This window comes from Microtus oregoni, unplaced genomic scaffold (genome assembly GCF_018167655.1).
Source record: "Microtus oregoni isolate MIOR12 unplaced genomic scaffold, Mior012 000010F_ref0000083, whole genome shotgun sequence".
In the NCBI taxonomy this organism is placed as follows: Eukaryota; Metazoa; Chordata; class Mammalia; order Rodentia; family Cricetidae; genus Microtus; species Microtus oregoni.
In genome coordinates this window covers 21,655,459-21,674,041 of record NW_024543069.1, presented here as the reverse complement: position 1 = coordinate 21,674,041, position 18,583 = coordinate 21,655,459, and the positions used below count along the sequence as shown (strand labels likewise).

At 37.7% G+C, this 18,583-nt stretch overlaps 1 protein-coding gene across 7 annotated transcripts in view; it reads right to left on the bottom strand.

Moving 5' to 3' along the window:
* Window positions 1-18,583, bottom strand: part of Nbea (neurobeachin) — a 494,166-nt gene that overhangs the window by 356,984 nt on the left and 118,599 nt on the right. For all 7 annotated transcript variants that reach the window (XM_041659254.1, XM_041659249.1, XM_041659252.1 and 4 more), the window contains exons 18-22: window positions 15,323-15,431; window positions 6,176-6,257; window positions 5,853-5,976; window positions 4,973-5,165; window positions 632-1,648 (exon numbers count right to left, since the gene is read on the bottom strand). In XM_041659254.1, coding sequence (XP_041515188.1) covers window positions 632-1,648; window positions 4,973-5,165; window positions 5,853-5,976; window positions 6,176-6,257; window positions 15,323-15,431 — 1,525 coding nt within the window. The remainder of the gene's footprint in view (window positions 1-631; window positions 1,649-4,972; window positions 5,166-5,852; window positions 5,977-6,175; window positions 6,258-15,322; window positions 15,432-18,583) is intronic.

Here is an 18,583-nt window from a genome sequence, read left to right as displayed (position 1 = left end):
CAGCACTAACATTTGCTAACCACAGGCCCAAGCAGCTTATTTAAAAAAAAAAATAACAAATTCTATCTATTCTGTAAAGAAAGTTCTCATTGCTAATAATCCCAGATTTTCTTGGCTATATTACCTACCTAACAGGCTGTTGTAAGGACTGAATCGGGAAACATCTACCAGTGTCTGGAGCACAGTAGGCATGAACAGATAACAGCCCCTTCCCCTACTGTTCATGCATCTGTACAAGCTGGCTGAAAGTCCCCTTTTCTACACTCCCCAGAACAGGGCTTGCCTTGAGCACAAGGTTAGAATGAAGATCTCAAGTACAAAGGTGGAAATGTAGTTATAAACTGTAAAAATGAGAAGACCTTAATGGTCATATTTTAATCTACTACAATGTCTTATATGACAGAAGAATTTGAGCCCCAAAGAGGTTGAGCAAAATTAGAGATACAAGGCAGAACTGGGAGTATAAATCATATCATTTGAACTTCATATGTACATGCCACAGCAGTCAGTTCTGTAAGTTACACATTACATGGATTTAAGTGTAGTGTCACTCTAGGAAACCACTTTAGCGACCAACTCAATGCCCATCTGACATTATGTTTACTTCTGCAATTCACATGGGGCGGCTTACTTGTGTTGTTGTAGTAGTCTGGATTTTTCGGATTTCCTTTCCTGATTCCTTGCCATCATCAGATCGCTCAGTGTCTGAAATTATACTCCCTGCATCAATATTAGGTACAATTTTGCTGTTGGAAGACTCTGTTTCCAGAGTTGTGGCAGTCATTTCAGCATAGTCCAACCCCTTTACTGATGAAGCTAAGTCTCTTTCAGAGACACTGCTCACTCCATCTGAAGTCGTATGAATTCTGAAGTCTTTCTCTTCTATTATGCTTGATGTGCAAGTTAAGTCTACATTTGCAGTCATGTGAGCAAGCAATCCAAGATCATCACTGACACCAAGATGTACTTGGGTGTCTTGAATATTTGGGATGATATGATTGCTAGAAAGTTCTGGAAGTAGTTTCTCTTCCTGTTTGGGTATTTTATCAAAGAGGAAGGATGTGCTACTGTTAGAAAGGTCCTCTTTCTCATCTGCTAGTGTGATCAACGGACCATTGTCCTTCTCTTCATTTTTTTTAATGATACCAACACTTCCATGCACATTGTTCTGGAGTTTCTCAACAGCAGCACTATACACATTATCCAACAAGGACTCCACTTCCACGAGGGCACCATTCTCTCCACCCACCAACGTCTCTGGTGATAAATCCATATCATCAAGCTTTACTTCTGTCGCTTCTACTTTCTCTGCTTTTATATCAACCAGAAGATCATGCACTTCCACGTGCACTCCACTACCAGGTCTGTCTGAACTTCCAAGAATATCATCTGATACTTTGGTTGACATGAGCAAGTCTCGTGTATCTGTGCTAACTGGGTAGTCTGTCTCACTCTCTGGGCTCTGGCTTTGGGAAAGGTCTTCTATCTCACGGATTTCCATTCCTCCTTTTGCTCCCGTTGTCTGTGATGAAAGACCAGAGATGGTGCTCACATTTCCTTTCTTTCCCTTCTTAATGTTCTCCTCCTCTTGTCGTTGATACTCCTCATACATTTTGGCCAGGTATTCTTTGTGTGCTTCATAAGTAACCTAGGAAATAAGTAAAGAAAAAACTGAGGTGTCATGTATATTACAAGAGAAAGATAGAAATAAGACCAACAAAATTCAGTAATAATAACAAAAATGGTAACAGTATTTTAAGATTTAGTTTTATTAAATAATTGGATTTATCATGTAATTGGAAACATTATAAAATACAACAATACATTATTACCTGACATGTTTCTAATCACATAGGTATCTGCAATACTAAGGTTCTTTTGCACAGGTTAAGTATTCAATGTTAACCAACATCATATGATATCTAACTTATGGACACTGATTAGGCTTAATGACTTGGCAGAAGATAATATCCAATATGACAACTTCTATTACTATGCCAGCTTTCACGTGGCTACTGTAATATTTTCACCCATCACAACCATGACTGAAAGTTGCTCGTATGAGCCTGTAAACAGACATTTATATATAGAAGTAACTAGATTAGAAATATCAGGATACGCTGTGCATGAATTGCAATGCCTTTTTCTTTGTTACATTAAAACTTATTAAAGCAATGACAAATTCAATGTGTGCATGTGCAAAATATAGGACTACACTAGGTATTATGAATTCTTATAATGTTAAAAATCTTTCCTTAAGCCAGGCGGTGGTGGCAAATGCCTTTAATCCCAGCACTCGGGAGGCAGAGGCAGGTGGATCTCTGGGAGTTCGAGGCCAGCCTGGTCTACAAGAGCTAGTTCCAGGACAGGAACCAAAGCTACAGAGAAACCCTGTCTCGAAAAACCAAAAAAAAAAAAAAAAAAAAAAAAAAAAAAAAAAAAAAAAATCTTTCCTTATAGGCACACAAAATTATATTAACCTGTGGATTAAGAGGGGTTTTGGTTGACCTTATTTTTTGGTATAAAACCCATTTCCTACAAAAGAAACTCCCCGATCACGGGAAATGGCAACCTGTTTCTCAAAGGCCACATCAGTTTGTCATCTATTTTGATTAGTAAAATTTTATTATAATACAATCATGCTAACTGATGTTCTTGTTTTCTTTGTCTGTTTTCACAATAAACAGATGAGTTGAGCAGTTTCATCAGAGGCAGAAACCCCCAAACATATATTATTTGGTCTCTAGAATCATTTTTCTAATTCCTGTTAAAAATAACTATATGCAGCCAGGACATGGTGATGTATGCCTTTAATCCCAGCTCTCAGGAGGCAGAGGTGGGCAGATCTCTGTGAGTTCAAGGCTAGCCTGGTCTCCAAGAGCTAGTTCCAGGACAGGCTCCAAAGTTATGGAGAGAGCTAAAGAAACGCTCAGTGGTTAAAAGCACTTATGATTTTGCAGAGGTTCCAGGTCTGATTCTCAGCACTCACATGACAGCTTACAAATGTCCATAACCCCAGTTCCAAGGGATCTGATACCCTCTTCCTGACATCAAGTACCAGAAACCCATGTGGTCCCCAGACATATGTGTGAAAAATATTCATACACATTAAATAAATCTAAAAATAAAATAAAAGGCCACAGAGAAACCCTGTTTCAAAAAAAGGGGGAAGGGACAAATTATGAGTTTTCTAAACCACAAAACTTAATTGTAACATAAATGGATTAGTTGCCTAATTTTGGATGTCCACATTTCCTCTGTGATGCTACTTACAGTTGAAGAATCACAACTTTGAATTACTAGAATATAATGTGTGCATAAATGAAGTACTCTCCTTACCAAAAACAAGTACTATTCAAAGTTTAATAGGGAGAGGTAGAATCTTAGAATTAAAAAATATTGGAAGATAACATATATAGCGGTTTGAACAGTAAGGACAGTAATGGTCTCTCTAGGCCCATATATTTGAATGTTTAGTCATCAGGAAGTGGTATTATTTGAGAAGGATGAGAAGAATCAGGAGGTGTGGACTTTATGGAGTAAGTGTGGCTTTGTTGGAGAAAATGTGTCACTGGGGGGTGGGTTTTGAGGTTTCAAAAGTCCATATTAAAATTTTTTAAGATTTATTTCTTTATTATGTATATAGTGTTCTGCCCGCATGTATCCTTGCCTGCCAGAAGAAGGCATCAGATCTCATTATAGATGGTTGTGAGCCATCACATGGTTGCCAGGAACTGAACTCAGGATCTCTGAGCCATCTCTCCAGCATCCCCAAAAGTCCGTATTAGGCCCCCTACCTACTGTTTGTGGATCAGGAAGTAGGTCTCAGCTATTTCTCCTGCACCATGCCTGCCTGCCATAATGCTTCCTGCAATGACAATAATGGACTTACCTCTGAAAATGCAAGCAAGGCAAGCCCCAGTTTAATGTTTTCTTTTATAAGCATTACCTCAGTCATGGTGTCTCTCTTTTTCACAGCAATAGAACACTGACTACAACACTATAATTAAAAATATTATTAAAAGTGCATACCTTTAATCTCAACACTAAGGTGGCAGAAACAGAGAGACCTTTGTGAGTTTGAGGCCAGGATTGCCTAATATGGAAAAAACTAAATGTATATGTGGAAGGTGGGTACATTCAGAAGGCACTGACGCTGAGATGTCTTCCTCAATCACTAGTGGCACCTCATTTTTTTGAGACAGCATTTTTTACTGAACAGGAATACATGACTTGGCCTAGAGATAGCCAGAGAGCCCTTGGGATTTCCTATCATGCTCGCCAGCACCGGTGGTAAAGTCTGTCCAGCCATGCCTAGTCTGTTATGTGGATGAAGGGAATTCAAATTCAGGTCCACATGCTTATACAGAAAGTACTTTATTCACTCAGCCAAGTCCCATTTATTATTTATTATTGGCAAGTATTTATTATTCACTTGATAATGAATCTGATTACTTTAAAAATATTATAGAAGTACATTTCAGCTACTATTTCATAACTATGCTTGTAAGATTTGAGTATGGTTTAGTTTAAAAAAAACTGATTCAGACTCAGGTTCTCACATCTGCTACAAATATATACAGTAAAAATTGTCAATTAAGAGGACAGTGAGATGGCTCATCAGGGAAAGATGCTTGCCAACAATCCCTGAACCCAGAGAGTGGAAGGAAAGAACCGGCTCTCATTAATCATCCTGACTTCCAGTAGGATCACACACACACACACACACTTTAACTTTTAAGTGTTATTAAAACAAAATTTCTAATTTAAGTCTTTGTGTTTTTGTGTTTGAATTAAATGATCTTGAAACCACCGTCAAGCTCTCACCAAAGGGCAGAAAAGCACAAAGACAAACCTAGGATAAAGGAATGGGCCATAACTGAGAATGGCCACCAGGTGGCACCAGATGAGCGTTAATAGCCATTTACTCCATTGTGGAAACTTTAACGACAACACATGCTGGGTCCATTACCTTGGAATGGGCTATTGAGAGTGTATCCACCCAGACTCTCCAGCCTCCCCATTCATATTTTATTGCATGATACAAAAGAATCCGGAAGATGTTGTAGACCATCTCAGTAATCTTCTGTTCCTCAGAACTTTTGGGATTGATATAGCCGAGAGAAAACATCCAATCCTGCCACACTGAACACTGCAGTAAGCATCTAAGTAAGAAAAAGAGCTCATTAAGAATATGAAAATTACAATTTACTACTCTGAAATGTAGATAAAATAAAGAAAATATAATCTGAGCACAAAATTATTCTATGTATTCAGTAACTTCCACCAATTTCGTTCTTTCCTAGAAAATATGGATTATTAATCAAAATTACTTTCTAACTCTCCTGGTCAGAGTTGGTTATTGTTTCTGAATGCTCTCATCTCCATGAGTACTCGCAATGCACTCATTTTGCTCATCAGGCACCCTAATCCGACTACACTAACCTGGGCCCAATGTTTCACATGAATACATAAAATTGTTAGAAGCTTAGGAAATGGCCACAAACTCATGGACTCTGACTGCGCATACCGTATCTGAGCTAGGAAACTGTAAATGCATAACAAGAATCAGTGACATGACAGGAAAGCACAGGTGGATGTGGGCAAAGTCAACACAATGTACTAAAGGCACACTGGTGACAGTATCAGGGATAGCTGATCATATTCCAAGTACAAATCTGTGGATCTGTATTTTCATACATATATTTAATTAAATATACTAGGTCAACCAAATAAAAGCCTATAAAATTGTCTTTTAAAATGATTAAGAATATTTTTAAAAATATTTGAATTTTTTATTTGGAAATGATTCAAACTCAAGGGCAGAGAAAATATAAAACCAGACTGTTTACCTTCTGTTTTCACGGCTGTTACTGAAAAGCTTGATCATGTCAGATAAGAACAACCTACGAACTTCCATCAATTCTGCACTTGGTGTTGAGTTCTTTAACAATGTTGCCACCACCTTAAGAATCACTACAAACAAAATCTGAATTAAAATGTAAAAAGGTAACTAAGACATAACACATTTACTAATTTTCAACTCAATGCTTAGCTCTGGCAGTGGAGTGCAGCTGCCATAAAATGTGCACACTGAAAGGACCACAAGCTCTGATCTAGTCCCGTACATGACCACATAACCACCATGCAGTAGAAAAGAGTGGCATCTGCTCACTTGGGTTCTGAATTTTCACTGTAGAGTCTGGCTCAGGGTGTGGTTTATGCACAACTTGAGTACACACTTGCTCTGTCAAGATCTGAAAGATGAAAAATTTGAACTTCATTTAGAGACAAAAATTAAAACCTGCAAACTGTAGCTAAATAATCTTTAAAACATCTAGAATAATCTCCAATGAAATGAAATCTCTCCCAAAGGAGCTTGCTAATAAATTACATATATTCCTAAACTAAAATCTATATACCTCAAGTTTTACTTACTTAGGATAAAGACAAAAGTCAGACACTGTTATCTATGGAAGGAAAGAATAATTAGCTAATATAAATTTTGTTCTGTTCAAAACAGGCTTTCAGTATACACTTTTAATACAGTCCTGTTTTGAATTATAAATATGCAATGTTATGTGTCATGTTAATAAAAAATCAACAAATGTTAGCAAAATTATGCCTCATACAAAAAAGAAATCTAAAATTTATATTTCTATTTTTGACTAAAATGGATGCTCAAAACCCTTTAGAATAATTTTGCACATCTTGCTTATGTTCCCACAGTTTACACCAGAAGCTGACACATATCAGTAATCAGTAAGTGACAGAATGAATACATGAGGCACATAAATAAAGAATGTGTGTGGCCGTTCATGTACTCTGGGCTTTAACCATACTTATCTCTATGCTTCTATCTAGCTACCCGTCTGTCTATATACATATACTTCAGCAGAGAAGCATTTCACTAAAGATGGCATTTCCTATCAGTGACTTCGTTTTTTACTTAGAGCAGACATGTCAAACTCTAAATATCCATAAAAAAAAAAAACAGACGAACACAGTAGCAATACAAAATTTGCAGCTAAAGTATCAATGTTAATTTTGAGACCAGTTATGCGGAGCTCTAAGGTAAAAGCTAGACTGGAAAGAGTAAGTTAGTATACAAGGATGGTGGCTTCTGAGAAGAAAACCATGACATCCAGAAGGGAAGCACTTTTCTTTCACTTTACTTAGACCAAAGAGAGAACAGGAAATTTACAGAGATAAATGAGAGGTATATATGAAAAATGTATAGACTTGAAATTAGACATTGGTCTATTATTACTTAAGTGACAAATATTGGATAGAATTACCCACACTTTTGTTTTAAAATAAACAATGTTAAACTAAATAGTGTTGGAATGCTTTCTGAACAGTGTGTGTAAGCGTGAATGTCTATAAAGAGCTGATACATGAGATAAAAATCTCTTTGAATAGCATATATCAAAGAACAGTAGCTGGTACATATCTAAAAGGGTTTCCATACCATTTTTTCCCCAAATCCCAAAGGACAAGATTCCAGATAACTCCTGTTACAAAGATGATACTCAGAATAACTGTGTACTTTTGGGGAAGGCAGCAGACCATGTTCTTTTGTATTAGAATCTTCAAATCCTTCTCAACTAAGAGAGAATAAATCACATTGTACAGGAAACAAAATTTGGCTAAATGATTTTCCTGTTGCCTTTTTAAAGCTTTGCTTTGTCATGTGACACTGAGGACAGTAATGGTAGTGCTTATCCATAAACCTGCTACAAAGATTATAGGGTCCTTGTGTGAAAGTACTTCATGACTATAGTACATTCAAATATGAAAGGATTGTACAACTTATACAAATATATTTAGGAAACGATTTCAGCATGTATTAGTTAAAAACAAGTTACGTGCCCACACATTGCTTAATGTTTGGAGATAGAAAATGGTTGTTAAGTGGAGCTACATTTCTAGCACCAATTTACTTAATTAATGTTCTGGAGACAAGCAAAAAAACACTTCTATTAAGCAATAAAACATAGGAAACTGTCTTTAAGATCCTACATGAGATATTAAAAGAGGGAAGGAAATAATGCATATAAACCCAGGAGAGATGAATATAGGTATAAAGCTTTTAATGGTAGTGAAGGGCTCAAAGTGGTCCCCAAAGGTTCAACTGACTTATAAGAGAAATATACAGAAGGTAAGCCCTTACCCTAAGCTAACACAAAATAAGACGGAGGAGCCCCAAAGAGTTCTGCATGCATTTAACAATTACAGTGAAGCCACATGTGACAGATGGCAGCTGTGTTAGAAAGGATAGGAAGGACTAAATTTCAAGCATAGAAGTACCTCTAATCACGGTGTTTATAGACATAGATTTGAGAGCATTGCTAAACATTAAATTTTATTTTATTTCATATTCCTTCTGTTACTGGAAGACGTTAGTCTAAAGTGATAACTATGGCAGCTTCTTTGGTGACTTACCAACTCCCAGTGCTCACGGGAGACATGGTATCTTTGTCATTGTTTTTTGTTTGTTTGCTTTTCACTACCTCATAATTTATATGATGCTGACTAGAACATTTTCCTAGAGTCTATGCACACTGTACAACAGTATCAGGATTGTTAGGAAGACTATTACCCACACTGAGATTTGAGGCCCATTCCATAAGAGGAAATTCATAGATGGTACTCTGAACTTACTCAAAAGTGCATTGCAATGGAGTTCATGGGCCCTAGAGGATAATTTAATTCTGTTGATTAACTACATTGACATAGCACTCAACTGCCCTCTAAATTATGTTTATATCATTGGCAATTAATACTCTCAGCTTCAATCAGAGAAGCTCTCTTTCCAGTGAATGGTGGTGAATACAGAGCCTCACTGACATGTAAAGTGCTCAGAATAAATGGTGTACATATGCACAGACCTAAGCAAGACATTCACACCCTCTCAGCTACTACTCCAGAAATATGCCTGAATTCCTACTACCATGTCCCCTACCAGGAGGACCATGGATTCACTCTCTGAAACTACAAGCCCCCAATGAATTCTTTCTTCAACAAGTCACCTTGGTTACGATGTCCTTTACAGAAACAGAAAAGTAACTAAGACATCTATTGAGAGGTTCAGAGAATGGAAGGTCACTGCTTTCAGTTATGTACCCAGAACTGTGACCCATCAGACTCCAATGAAAATCCTAATCCTGAGGTCACACAGATGGCCCTCATTAACTAAATGGGTCACAAAATAAAACCAAAAGTCATGAATCTTGGAAAAGGTCAGATAAGGAATGGTAGATATTGTCAAGGGAGGATGAGAGAAGAAAATATGGAAGAAGAGAGTAACCAAAATGAATTATATGCATTCATGAAAGAAAACTTCAAAGAACTAAATTAAGCCGGGCGGTGGTGGCGCACGCCTTTAATCCCAGCACTTGGGAGGCAGAGGCAGGCGGATCTCTGTGAGTTCGAGACCAGCCTGGTCTACAAGAGCTAGTTCCAGGACAGGCTCCAAAACCACAGAGAAACCCTGTCTCAAAAAAACTAAAAAAAAAAAAAAAAAAAAAAAAAAAAAAAAAAAAAAAAACCCAAAATAAAAAAGAACTAAATTAATTAAAAAAATACTTGCTGAAAAAGCCTGATTTTTATAGTTTAATAGTATTTCATGTACATATCATCTCAAGTATAAGTTTTAAATAAAATAATTTTTATTCTAACAGGATATTCAGAACACTGACTTAAAGAACATTTAACTGATTACTGTCAGTTAATTCTATAATGAGTTTAGTTTTTTGTTTGTTTGTTTGTTAATGTTTTTTTTGTTGTAGTTGTTTGTTTGGTTTTGGTTTTTGTGTTTTGATTTTTCAAGGTAGGGTTTTTTTGTGTAACAGCTCTGGCTGTTGGGGAACTTGTTCAGTAGACCAGGCTGCCCTGGAACTCACAGAGATCTACCTGCCTGTGCCTCCTAAGTGCTGGGATTAAAGGTGTGCACCACCACCACTTGGCTGAGTTTAGTTATTTTGTAATAGATGTCAGCAGCCCCAAATGATACCGTCTTCACATTGTGATGGTCCAGAAGCAGCAAATCATTCAAACATCATTTCACAATTCAGTGTGTTCTGTTGGTAGAACTGACTAAAAGCCTAACTGAAGAAACAAATACTGCTGATTAGGATCAGCAAGGATGAACAACAGACACTGTCTTCTTAACTTTTTGTATATTTTTTTTTACATTGCTTCTGGCTTTTGAAATGAGTTCATTAATAACTCGGAGTCCTTCAAAATTTATTTCTCTCCATCATGATTATCATTTAAAAGACATACATCATGACTAACTAATATTTGAGGCCAGTAATTTTTTTATTCTTATTTCATTATCTCTGGTTCATAAACTGTCAGAGGATTGAAACCTACTGAGTTTTCTTCACTCTATTTAAAAAAATTAGTAACAGCTTGGCTTTGATTAGTTAAGACTTAGCAGAGAACCAAACCTGGATCCCAAGAACAAAACGCACAGGCATTTGGTAAGAGAATGTTGTATTCACCACTAAGCCCATCTCAGGAAGTCCGACAGAAATGCAAGTGTGCACAAGAATGTAGTATGCTCTAGTTCTGAGACTAGAAGAGTACAATTAACTTCCAAATTTAAAATATTGTGCTATATTGCACTGTTACTTCCATGTAAGGATTAAATTCCTATTCAATTGTCAGTAATAAAACAAGCAGAGGCTCAGAAATTCACATAAGTAAATGCTGAAAAAAAAAACAGAAAAGTATCACAAGCCAACGCAAACTAATCAGTTAGAAAATGAAGACACAGATAAAGCAAACCAATACTAGTCATCAGCTGTCAGAGTTCAGGTTTGACACTGTTGCGAGGTTTTGATTCAAAAGACATTTTTCATGTAATTTATTGAAGGCAATTTTGCTATTTTTCCCTGTCTTAGGTACATGTAACCTGCCTATTTCATGAGCATATGTTACTGGAACAAATTATTTAATCTGTGAGTCTCAGTATGTCTATTTTAATAGGCAATGAAAATATCAATAACTATATGCTGATTTTAAAACCTGAGGTAACAGTCATATGAGGGAGCTACTATCATGAAGGAATATAGTGACAGACACTGTCTCAAAACACACACGTGACTAGAAGAAAACCACCTCACCACACTGTACAGTGCAATCCACTCTATGGGTATTTATTCAGTTCTGCATGGACTACTTCAAAAGGGAAAACTGAATAATTCAAAACGGCATTGGTAGCTGATGGAATCTACCAATCAAGCAATTTGAGGAATGATTAACAAAAGTGAACATGTTAAATTCAGAAGTGGTAAAACAGACCAAGATGTTTCACTGTTACCCACTCCTGTGTTTGTACAAGAAAGCAGGTAAGAAAAAATGATATAAAATAACAAAATGGAATGCTGCAGATGAAGGGACAAGAGATCAAGGCCTGGGATCATATGTAGCCAAACCTGGCTGAAATGCAGCCTTACTGGATATAGCCCATCTGGGTCATACTACCTATTGCTCCTTCTAAGAATCACTGAAAGCCTAAATAAACTTACTGTCTCATTATCGGAAACAACTACTTTTTACCTCCTATAAGTCAATATACTAAAATAAAAAGATATATTAGCAAGACATTATTAAATATTAAAAAGACTATAGGCTATGTATAAGATGATACTATAAAAGCTACATGTGTGAATGAGAATCTGTATACTTTTGAGTAGTAATGGAGGCACAGGGATACATTTTATTTTGTATGTTTATAAGAATGCACGTTAGCTGTGTATCATAATGAGCAAACCACGTTTAAAGACAGCAGAGAGGAGCTACATTTCTCTGTTGGAGAAGTGGGAAGGTCAGTAAACATTAGAGAAAATGATATGAGTGATATTCCTGTGACAATACTTGAGAGAGTCACAATGATGCAGTCATTCATGAATGTAAGTCATTCACTTACACATATTTAGATTCCTAGACAACTCATCTGTGGATATGGAACACAATTAAACTATCTCACTTGAGAACTGGGCAAAACCTGGAATGGAACCAAATATGGATCGCAGTTTACATGAAAAGGAGAGTTGTAATTTTCCCTGTATTATTTTGAAGTCTCAAAAATATTTTATAATGATGATATGCTATCTTTTAAATTTTCCAAAAGCTGCTTTTCTGAGTTTAATAATGTTGATGAGTATGTTGGTTTAACTATAACTCTCATGTAAGATATGCAAGGTCTTTCTGTCTACATCCATAACAAAGAATCCACAATTCACTGTCTCTTAAAGTTGTGAGTTTAGAAAAAAATGCTTTTTTCCTATTCAGAAATGACATGTACACACTATAATTTTGAAAAATAAAGTAAGAGAGTTTCTGATCCGCGGCAGCAGCCCAGGACAAGGAACTACTTTCTGCAGGGCCTATACTCCTGCATACTACCTCTCTCTTCCTATCTCATCCAGCGTGCATCCAGAACCCTCCCCACTTCTGCATCCCTGCCATCTTTGGGCACATAACAGCACTCAGCTCAGCCTGTCTGGGCGCTGGGATAGAATCCGGAGGGCAGCCAGGCGGGCGGGAATTCCTTTGTTTCAATAGCCTGCCTGCAGCAAGCAAAGTAGGCGCTTTGTTTATGAGCTACCCAACCAGCAAGGAGATCTGATCTGGGCACCAGGAGAACTATCTCTGGGAACCTTCATCTGGCGATGGATGGAGACAGAGACAAAGACAGAGACCCACACTGGAGCACTAGACTGAGCATCCAAGGTCCCAATGAAGAGCAGAAGGAGGGAGAACATGAGCAAGGAAGTCAGGACCACGAGGGGTGCACCCACCCACTGAGACAGTGGGGCTGATCTATTGGGAGCTCACCAAGGCCAGCTGGACTGTGACTGAAAAAGCATGGGATAAAACCAGACTCTTTGAACATGGCGGACAATGAGGGCTGATGAGAAGCCAAAGACAATGGCACTGGGTTTTGATCCTACTTCATGTTCTTGCTTTGTGGGAGCCTAGACAGTATGGATGTTCACCTTCCTAGACCTGGATGGAGGGGGGAGGACCTTGGACTTTCCACAGGGCAGGGATTCGGACTGGAGAGGGAGGGGGAGAGGAGTGGGGGGAGGAGGAGAAGAGTGGGAGAAAGGGGAGGGAAATGGAAGGCTGAGAGGAGGCGGGAATTTCTTTTTTTTTCTTTCAATAAAAATAAATAAATAAATAAATAAAATAAAGTAAAATTTGGTAAGTCAAGTGTCATGTGAATCACTGTTGAGTTACTGCAGCACCATGATTCCTACTGTACCAGGCAGTGGTGCTAAGTCAGGAGAGGAGGGCAAACACTGCTGCAGGGAGTGTCACAACCAAGCAGCATCAAGCCCATAAAACTATACACGGACTCTAAAATTTACATCTCTTATAAATTTTATATATTACATATTACTTTACTTTTGATCATTTCCAACACTTAAGAAGATTAAAAAAAATAGCCTTCACTTACATATGTTTGCCAACAAGCTACAGAAGCAAGAAAGGATCACGGAAGACAAAGTGAAGAAAGTAGAACAAAGGTGAATACACAGGAACAGCCCTGACAAGTTACTGGTGTTTGTAAGGTAGTGGGTGTGCAGTTCCTGTCTGGGGAGGATTGGATAAGAATGGCTTCCATAGCTGATGTATTTGCATGTTTAGTCCCGCAAGCTGGAGCACTGCTTGGAAAGATGAAGAAGAGCTGTGTCACCAGGAGTGGGCAGTCACAGTGTCGGCCTCGCTCTGACTACAAAGCTCTCCTATACTGTTCCAGAACTGGTCTGTATGCAGCCGTGCTTCCAGCTATGACGATAATGGAGCAACCCTCTGAAGCTGCAAGCAAGACCTCAATTAAATGTTTTTTTAAATGAGAATTTCCTTGGCCATGGTGTCTGTGGTGTTCTGAAAGAAAATGACCCCCAAAGGGACAGGCACTATTAGGTGTGGCCTTGTTGAAGGAAGTGTGTCACTGTGGGGGACGAGCTTTGTGTTCTCCCATGATCAAGACACCTCCCAGTGTGATAGTCTGCTCCCTGATTCTTTCTGATCAAGCCAGCACCACATCTGCCTGCATGTCTGCACGCCACCATGCTTTCTGCCATGATGATGGACTGAACCTCTGAAAATGTAAGTGAGCCACCCCAATTAAAAACTTTCTAAGATTTAATCCCAGCACTCGGGAGGCAGAGGCAGGCGGATCTCTGTGAGTTCAAGGCCAGCCTGGTCGACAGAGCTAGTTCCAGGACAGGCTCCAAAGCCACAGAGAAACCCTGTCTCGAAAAACAAAAAAAAAAAAAAACAACTTTCTAAGAGTTGCTCTGGTCATGGTGTCTCTTTACAGCAAAAGAACACTGACTAAGACACTTTGGAAGAAGGGGTGAGAGAGGGTTTCTATACGGAAATGATGAGATTTTAATACAATTCAGTACATCACTTTTACAAATGGTTCTAACTTACACTTCATCTCAATGCCAACTCTATCTTAAGGTGAGTAATGACTACATATCAGAAATGGAGGAGAGTATCGGATGTGGAGTAGAACTAATATTTACAATATATGCGAATACTGTCTGTGTGGGAAGACGAGGAAGCAAAGCAGCAAACCTATATTCAAAGAAAGGCCCTTAGAACAACATAAGGACATATGGATGTGTTTTTAAAAAGGAAATTATAAGCATCTGTCTTCAATTAGCGTTTCTATTGTTGTGAAAAAAATCATGATAAAAGCAACTTGTGGAAGAAAGGGTTTGCTTCAGCTTATAGCTCTTAGGTCACACTCCATCTCTGAGGTCAGGATGGGGCTCAAAGCAGGAACTTCCATAGCAGAGGCTATGGAAAAACACTGTTTACTGGCTTGCTACCCAGGGAATGTTCAGCTTTGGTTTTTCGAGACAGGGTTTCTCTGTGGTTTTGGAGCCTGTCCTGGAACTAGCTCTAGTAGACCAGGCTGGTCTCGAACTCACAGAGATCCACCTGCCTCTGCCTCCCGAGTGCTGGGATTAAAGGCATGCGCCACCATCGCTCGGCCTCAGCCTTCCTTTTTATACAGCCCAGGACTACCTGCTGAGGGACAGCATTGCCCACATCAGTCATTAATCAAGAGACTTCCCACAGAACAATCTATACACTTTCTCCATTAAGAGTCCCCTTTCCCAGTTAAGTGTATGTTTGTATCAAGTTAACAAAAACTAACCAGCACTGTACTCATCCTCAGCTGTAGTGACTGGGATGTTAACTGGTTTAAGCAGTGATCTCCATCACACACAGAGGTTTCTAGCATACATACTCAGAATTCTTGTCACAGGTTTTTTTTCTTTACCTCATAAAGTGTGTTGTATGTGGTGACAGTTACAGTGTTTGTATGCAGCATCAGTCTTTCTCCAAGAAGAGTGAAGAGACTATGGGTATGCATAATTTCAACTTTTCGCCTGGAGACATGGAGGTAAACATAAACAAATGCAGAATCATACAATTAATTATTTTATCGACGATCATCTATAAAAACCAGCAACAGTTCATAACACTACTAACTGCTAATACCATACAAGTTATTTAAACAGTTCTCAAGGAAATCCTTCAAACAATTAGAATATGAGATATATTCAAATTACATAACCATATGTGATGATTTGCAGTTATTATTTCCATATTCTAGTGATTATCTAGATGGTTTTAGAAATTAACCATAATCCACAGAACACATACTTCCAAATCCCTAATATAGTCTATAGCAAATCTTAACATTAAAACCATTTAAGGATGGTAAAAGTGAACATGTACACTTGATATTGGAGAAAAAATAATCCTCCGTCTCATCAGTGCTTATGTCTGCAGTTGCCCACAGATTAAAATAGCACTGCTCTGTTTACTTCCACTGATCTCAGTGCTCCCCTCCTGTTTTGCTATGAATGTCCAATGTTCCCTCTAGTCTCATCCATATAAAGGTTTGGTCACTGTTTGGTAAGATTGTAGAACCTTGAGAAGACTGTCTATCCCTGTGCCCCTCCTCCAGCATGAGGTTACAAACATGTACCACTATGCCCGGTTTTAATAGGTGCTAGGAATCCAATCTCAAGGACTAATGCTGGTGTGACAAGCACCTTACTGACTGAGCCACCTCCACAAGTGAAGCCTTTCCTTTCAGAAAAAGAAATTGTGTAACAGTAGGGCAGTGCTTGCAAGAATACTGATGACATAACTCAAAAGAGCAGCATAAATTCCTAAATTGATAATATTATTTTTGAATTTTTAGTTTTAGATAAATGGTTCTATATACTGCTTCCTTCATAACTTTCTTGATTATATTCATATTTCAAAAGTAATTTTAAGCCGGGCGGTGGTGGCGCACGCCTTTAATCCCAGCACTCGGGAGGCAGAGGCAGGCGGATCTCTGTGAGTTCGAGACCAGCCTGGTCTACAAGAGCTAGGCCAGGACAGGCTCCAAAACCACAGAGAAACCCTGTCTCGAAAAACCAAAAAAAAAAAAAAAAAAAAGTAATTTTAAGTCATTAAATTTTACTTCTAAATAACACGAAGTGACCAAATTTCATGCCAGTGTATGAATTATGTATTTATTCTATTTCTTCTTATTTTTATCATGTTGCCTCTAATATCTCATTATTAGTAGCAATGCCAATGGACATCTGTACAGATAAGTGATAGTCCTCTACATTAAGAAGAGAATTACTTATCATACAGCATAAGTATCTGTCTTTTTTAAAAATTGTTCAATGGCCAGTCAATGGTGGCTCACACCTTTAATCCCAGCACTCAGGAGGCAGAAGCAAGAAGATCTCCGTGAGTCTGAGGGTAGCCTGGTATACAAAGCAAGTTCAAAAGCACAAAGAAACACTGTGTCCAAAAACAAATATATATATACATATATCAATACATAATTTCCCCAGTAATTGTGAAACTCCCAATAATGTACATTTTTGTCAACACTTACTAAAGTAAAAGTTTTCAAATCTGTCATCTTGATGAATATTATATGAACTTCTTTTTTCTCCTGGTGTCCTTTTCGATGACTTTTCCTTTTATATTTGTCTTCTCAATCGTTTTTCCTTATTATACACATAATATATTGCCCTTAATTTTGAATCTTCTCTTTTTGTATATGGTATCAACCACTACAAATTTATTAACTTGGGTATGTGCGGCTTTTTTATGTTTGTGTGTGTGTTTGCATATTTTGAAAGTTATTCCTGAATAAAAAGTGGTATCCCCACAATCTCCCCCAGATATAAAACATTTTCACTATCCTGAAAGTTTCCACAGACAAATTTACACTAAATCCACATGTCCACTGACAGTCCAAAGCAGCAACAAATCTGCACTGTAGACATTCCACAAAAGAGAACCCTAAAATGTGTACCTCTTTTGCATATGTTTTTTCTGAGTATTATGTTTAGGGGGCCCATTATATCACAGCATGAATTGGTTTGTGAAGTTTGTAAAGAAATTTCCATTGTGAAAACTCACATAGCTTTGGATTCCTTCCATTATTTAACCATAAGCAATGACACTGGGGATACTCAAGAGCAATGACAAGCACAAACCGTTTCCCCTTTTCTCAAGTAGATGTCTATGCATACAGATACTAGGCTGAAGCTTGGGTTATTTTCTGAAGTAGATGTCTGTGCATACAAATACCAGGCTGAAGCTTAAGTTATTATTTTCTTGCTTCTTAAGAAATATAAAAATTTAGAACATTGTTGGAGACATTCCCTTAAAGAAATCCTAAAGAATTCAATAATTGTCTTACGTTCTAGGTTTATTTTCACTTGGTTAAATTATATTTGAATTCTGTGACATCCTTTTTGACCAGAGAATATTTATAAGGTTCACTCTTCAAGTATCTGTTTCTGATGCTGATTAATTTAATCTGATTCAATTCTGTTTTTGTCTGAGATGTAGTTTATTTAATCCAAGGCTTCCTTATATCCTGTAGTTTGTCCAATAGGTGACACTCTAGATAAATCATTCTGTTTAGGAGTGTCCTAAAGGAAGCTAAGTATGAGTGGTAAAATGATCCTTTCATGGAGTGTTAGTTATTGGAAAGAAATTCTTTTCATATCGCTCCTAAAGTATGGCTTATATATTCATATTTCCTAATGTGGTGAATTATAATTTATCATTTTTATTTAAAAGAAGCCTTCATAATCTGCTATTTTCTGAATCATTAGTTACTACTTTCCTTTTTCTGTATTCAATTCATTTGTGAGTTTGTTTTGTTTTGTTCTAAATTGTTTTGTATGATCATTCTTGTCCTATAAATCCTTTTTGTGAATTGATGGCTATGCATACTCCTTTAAGCAATTGTTTTACATGTGTTGGTGTTTTCCTTCATGTATTTTTGAGCATCATGTGCAACGGTGTTCATGGAGGCCAGAAGAGATCACTGAAGCCTCAGGAACTGCAGTTACACATGGTTGTGAGGCACTGTGTGGATGCCAGAATAGAACCTGGGTCCTCAGGAGAACATCTGGTGTAATTAACTGCTGAGTCTTGTTCCAATCCCAATTTTTAAATATTTAGATAGAAGAACTGATTTGTGTCTTTTTCTCTCACTTCAACTTAT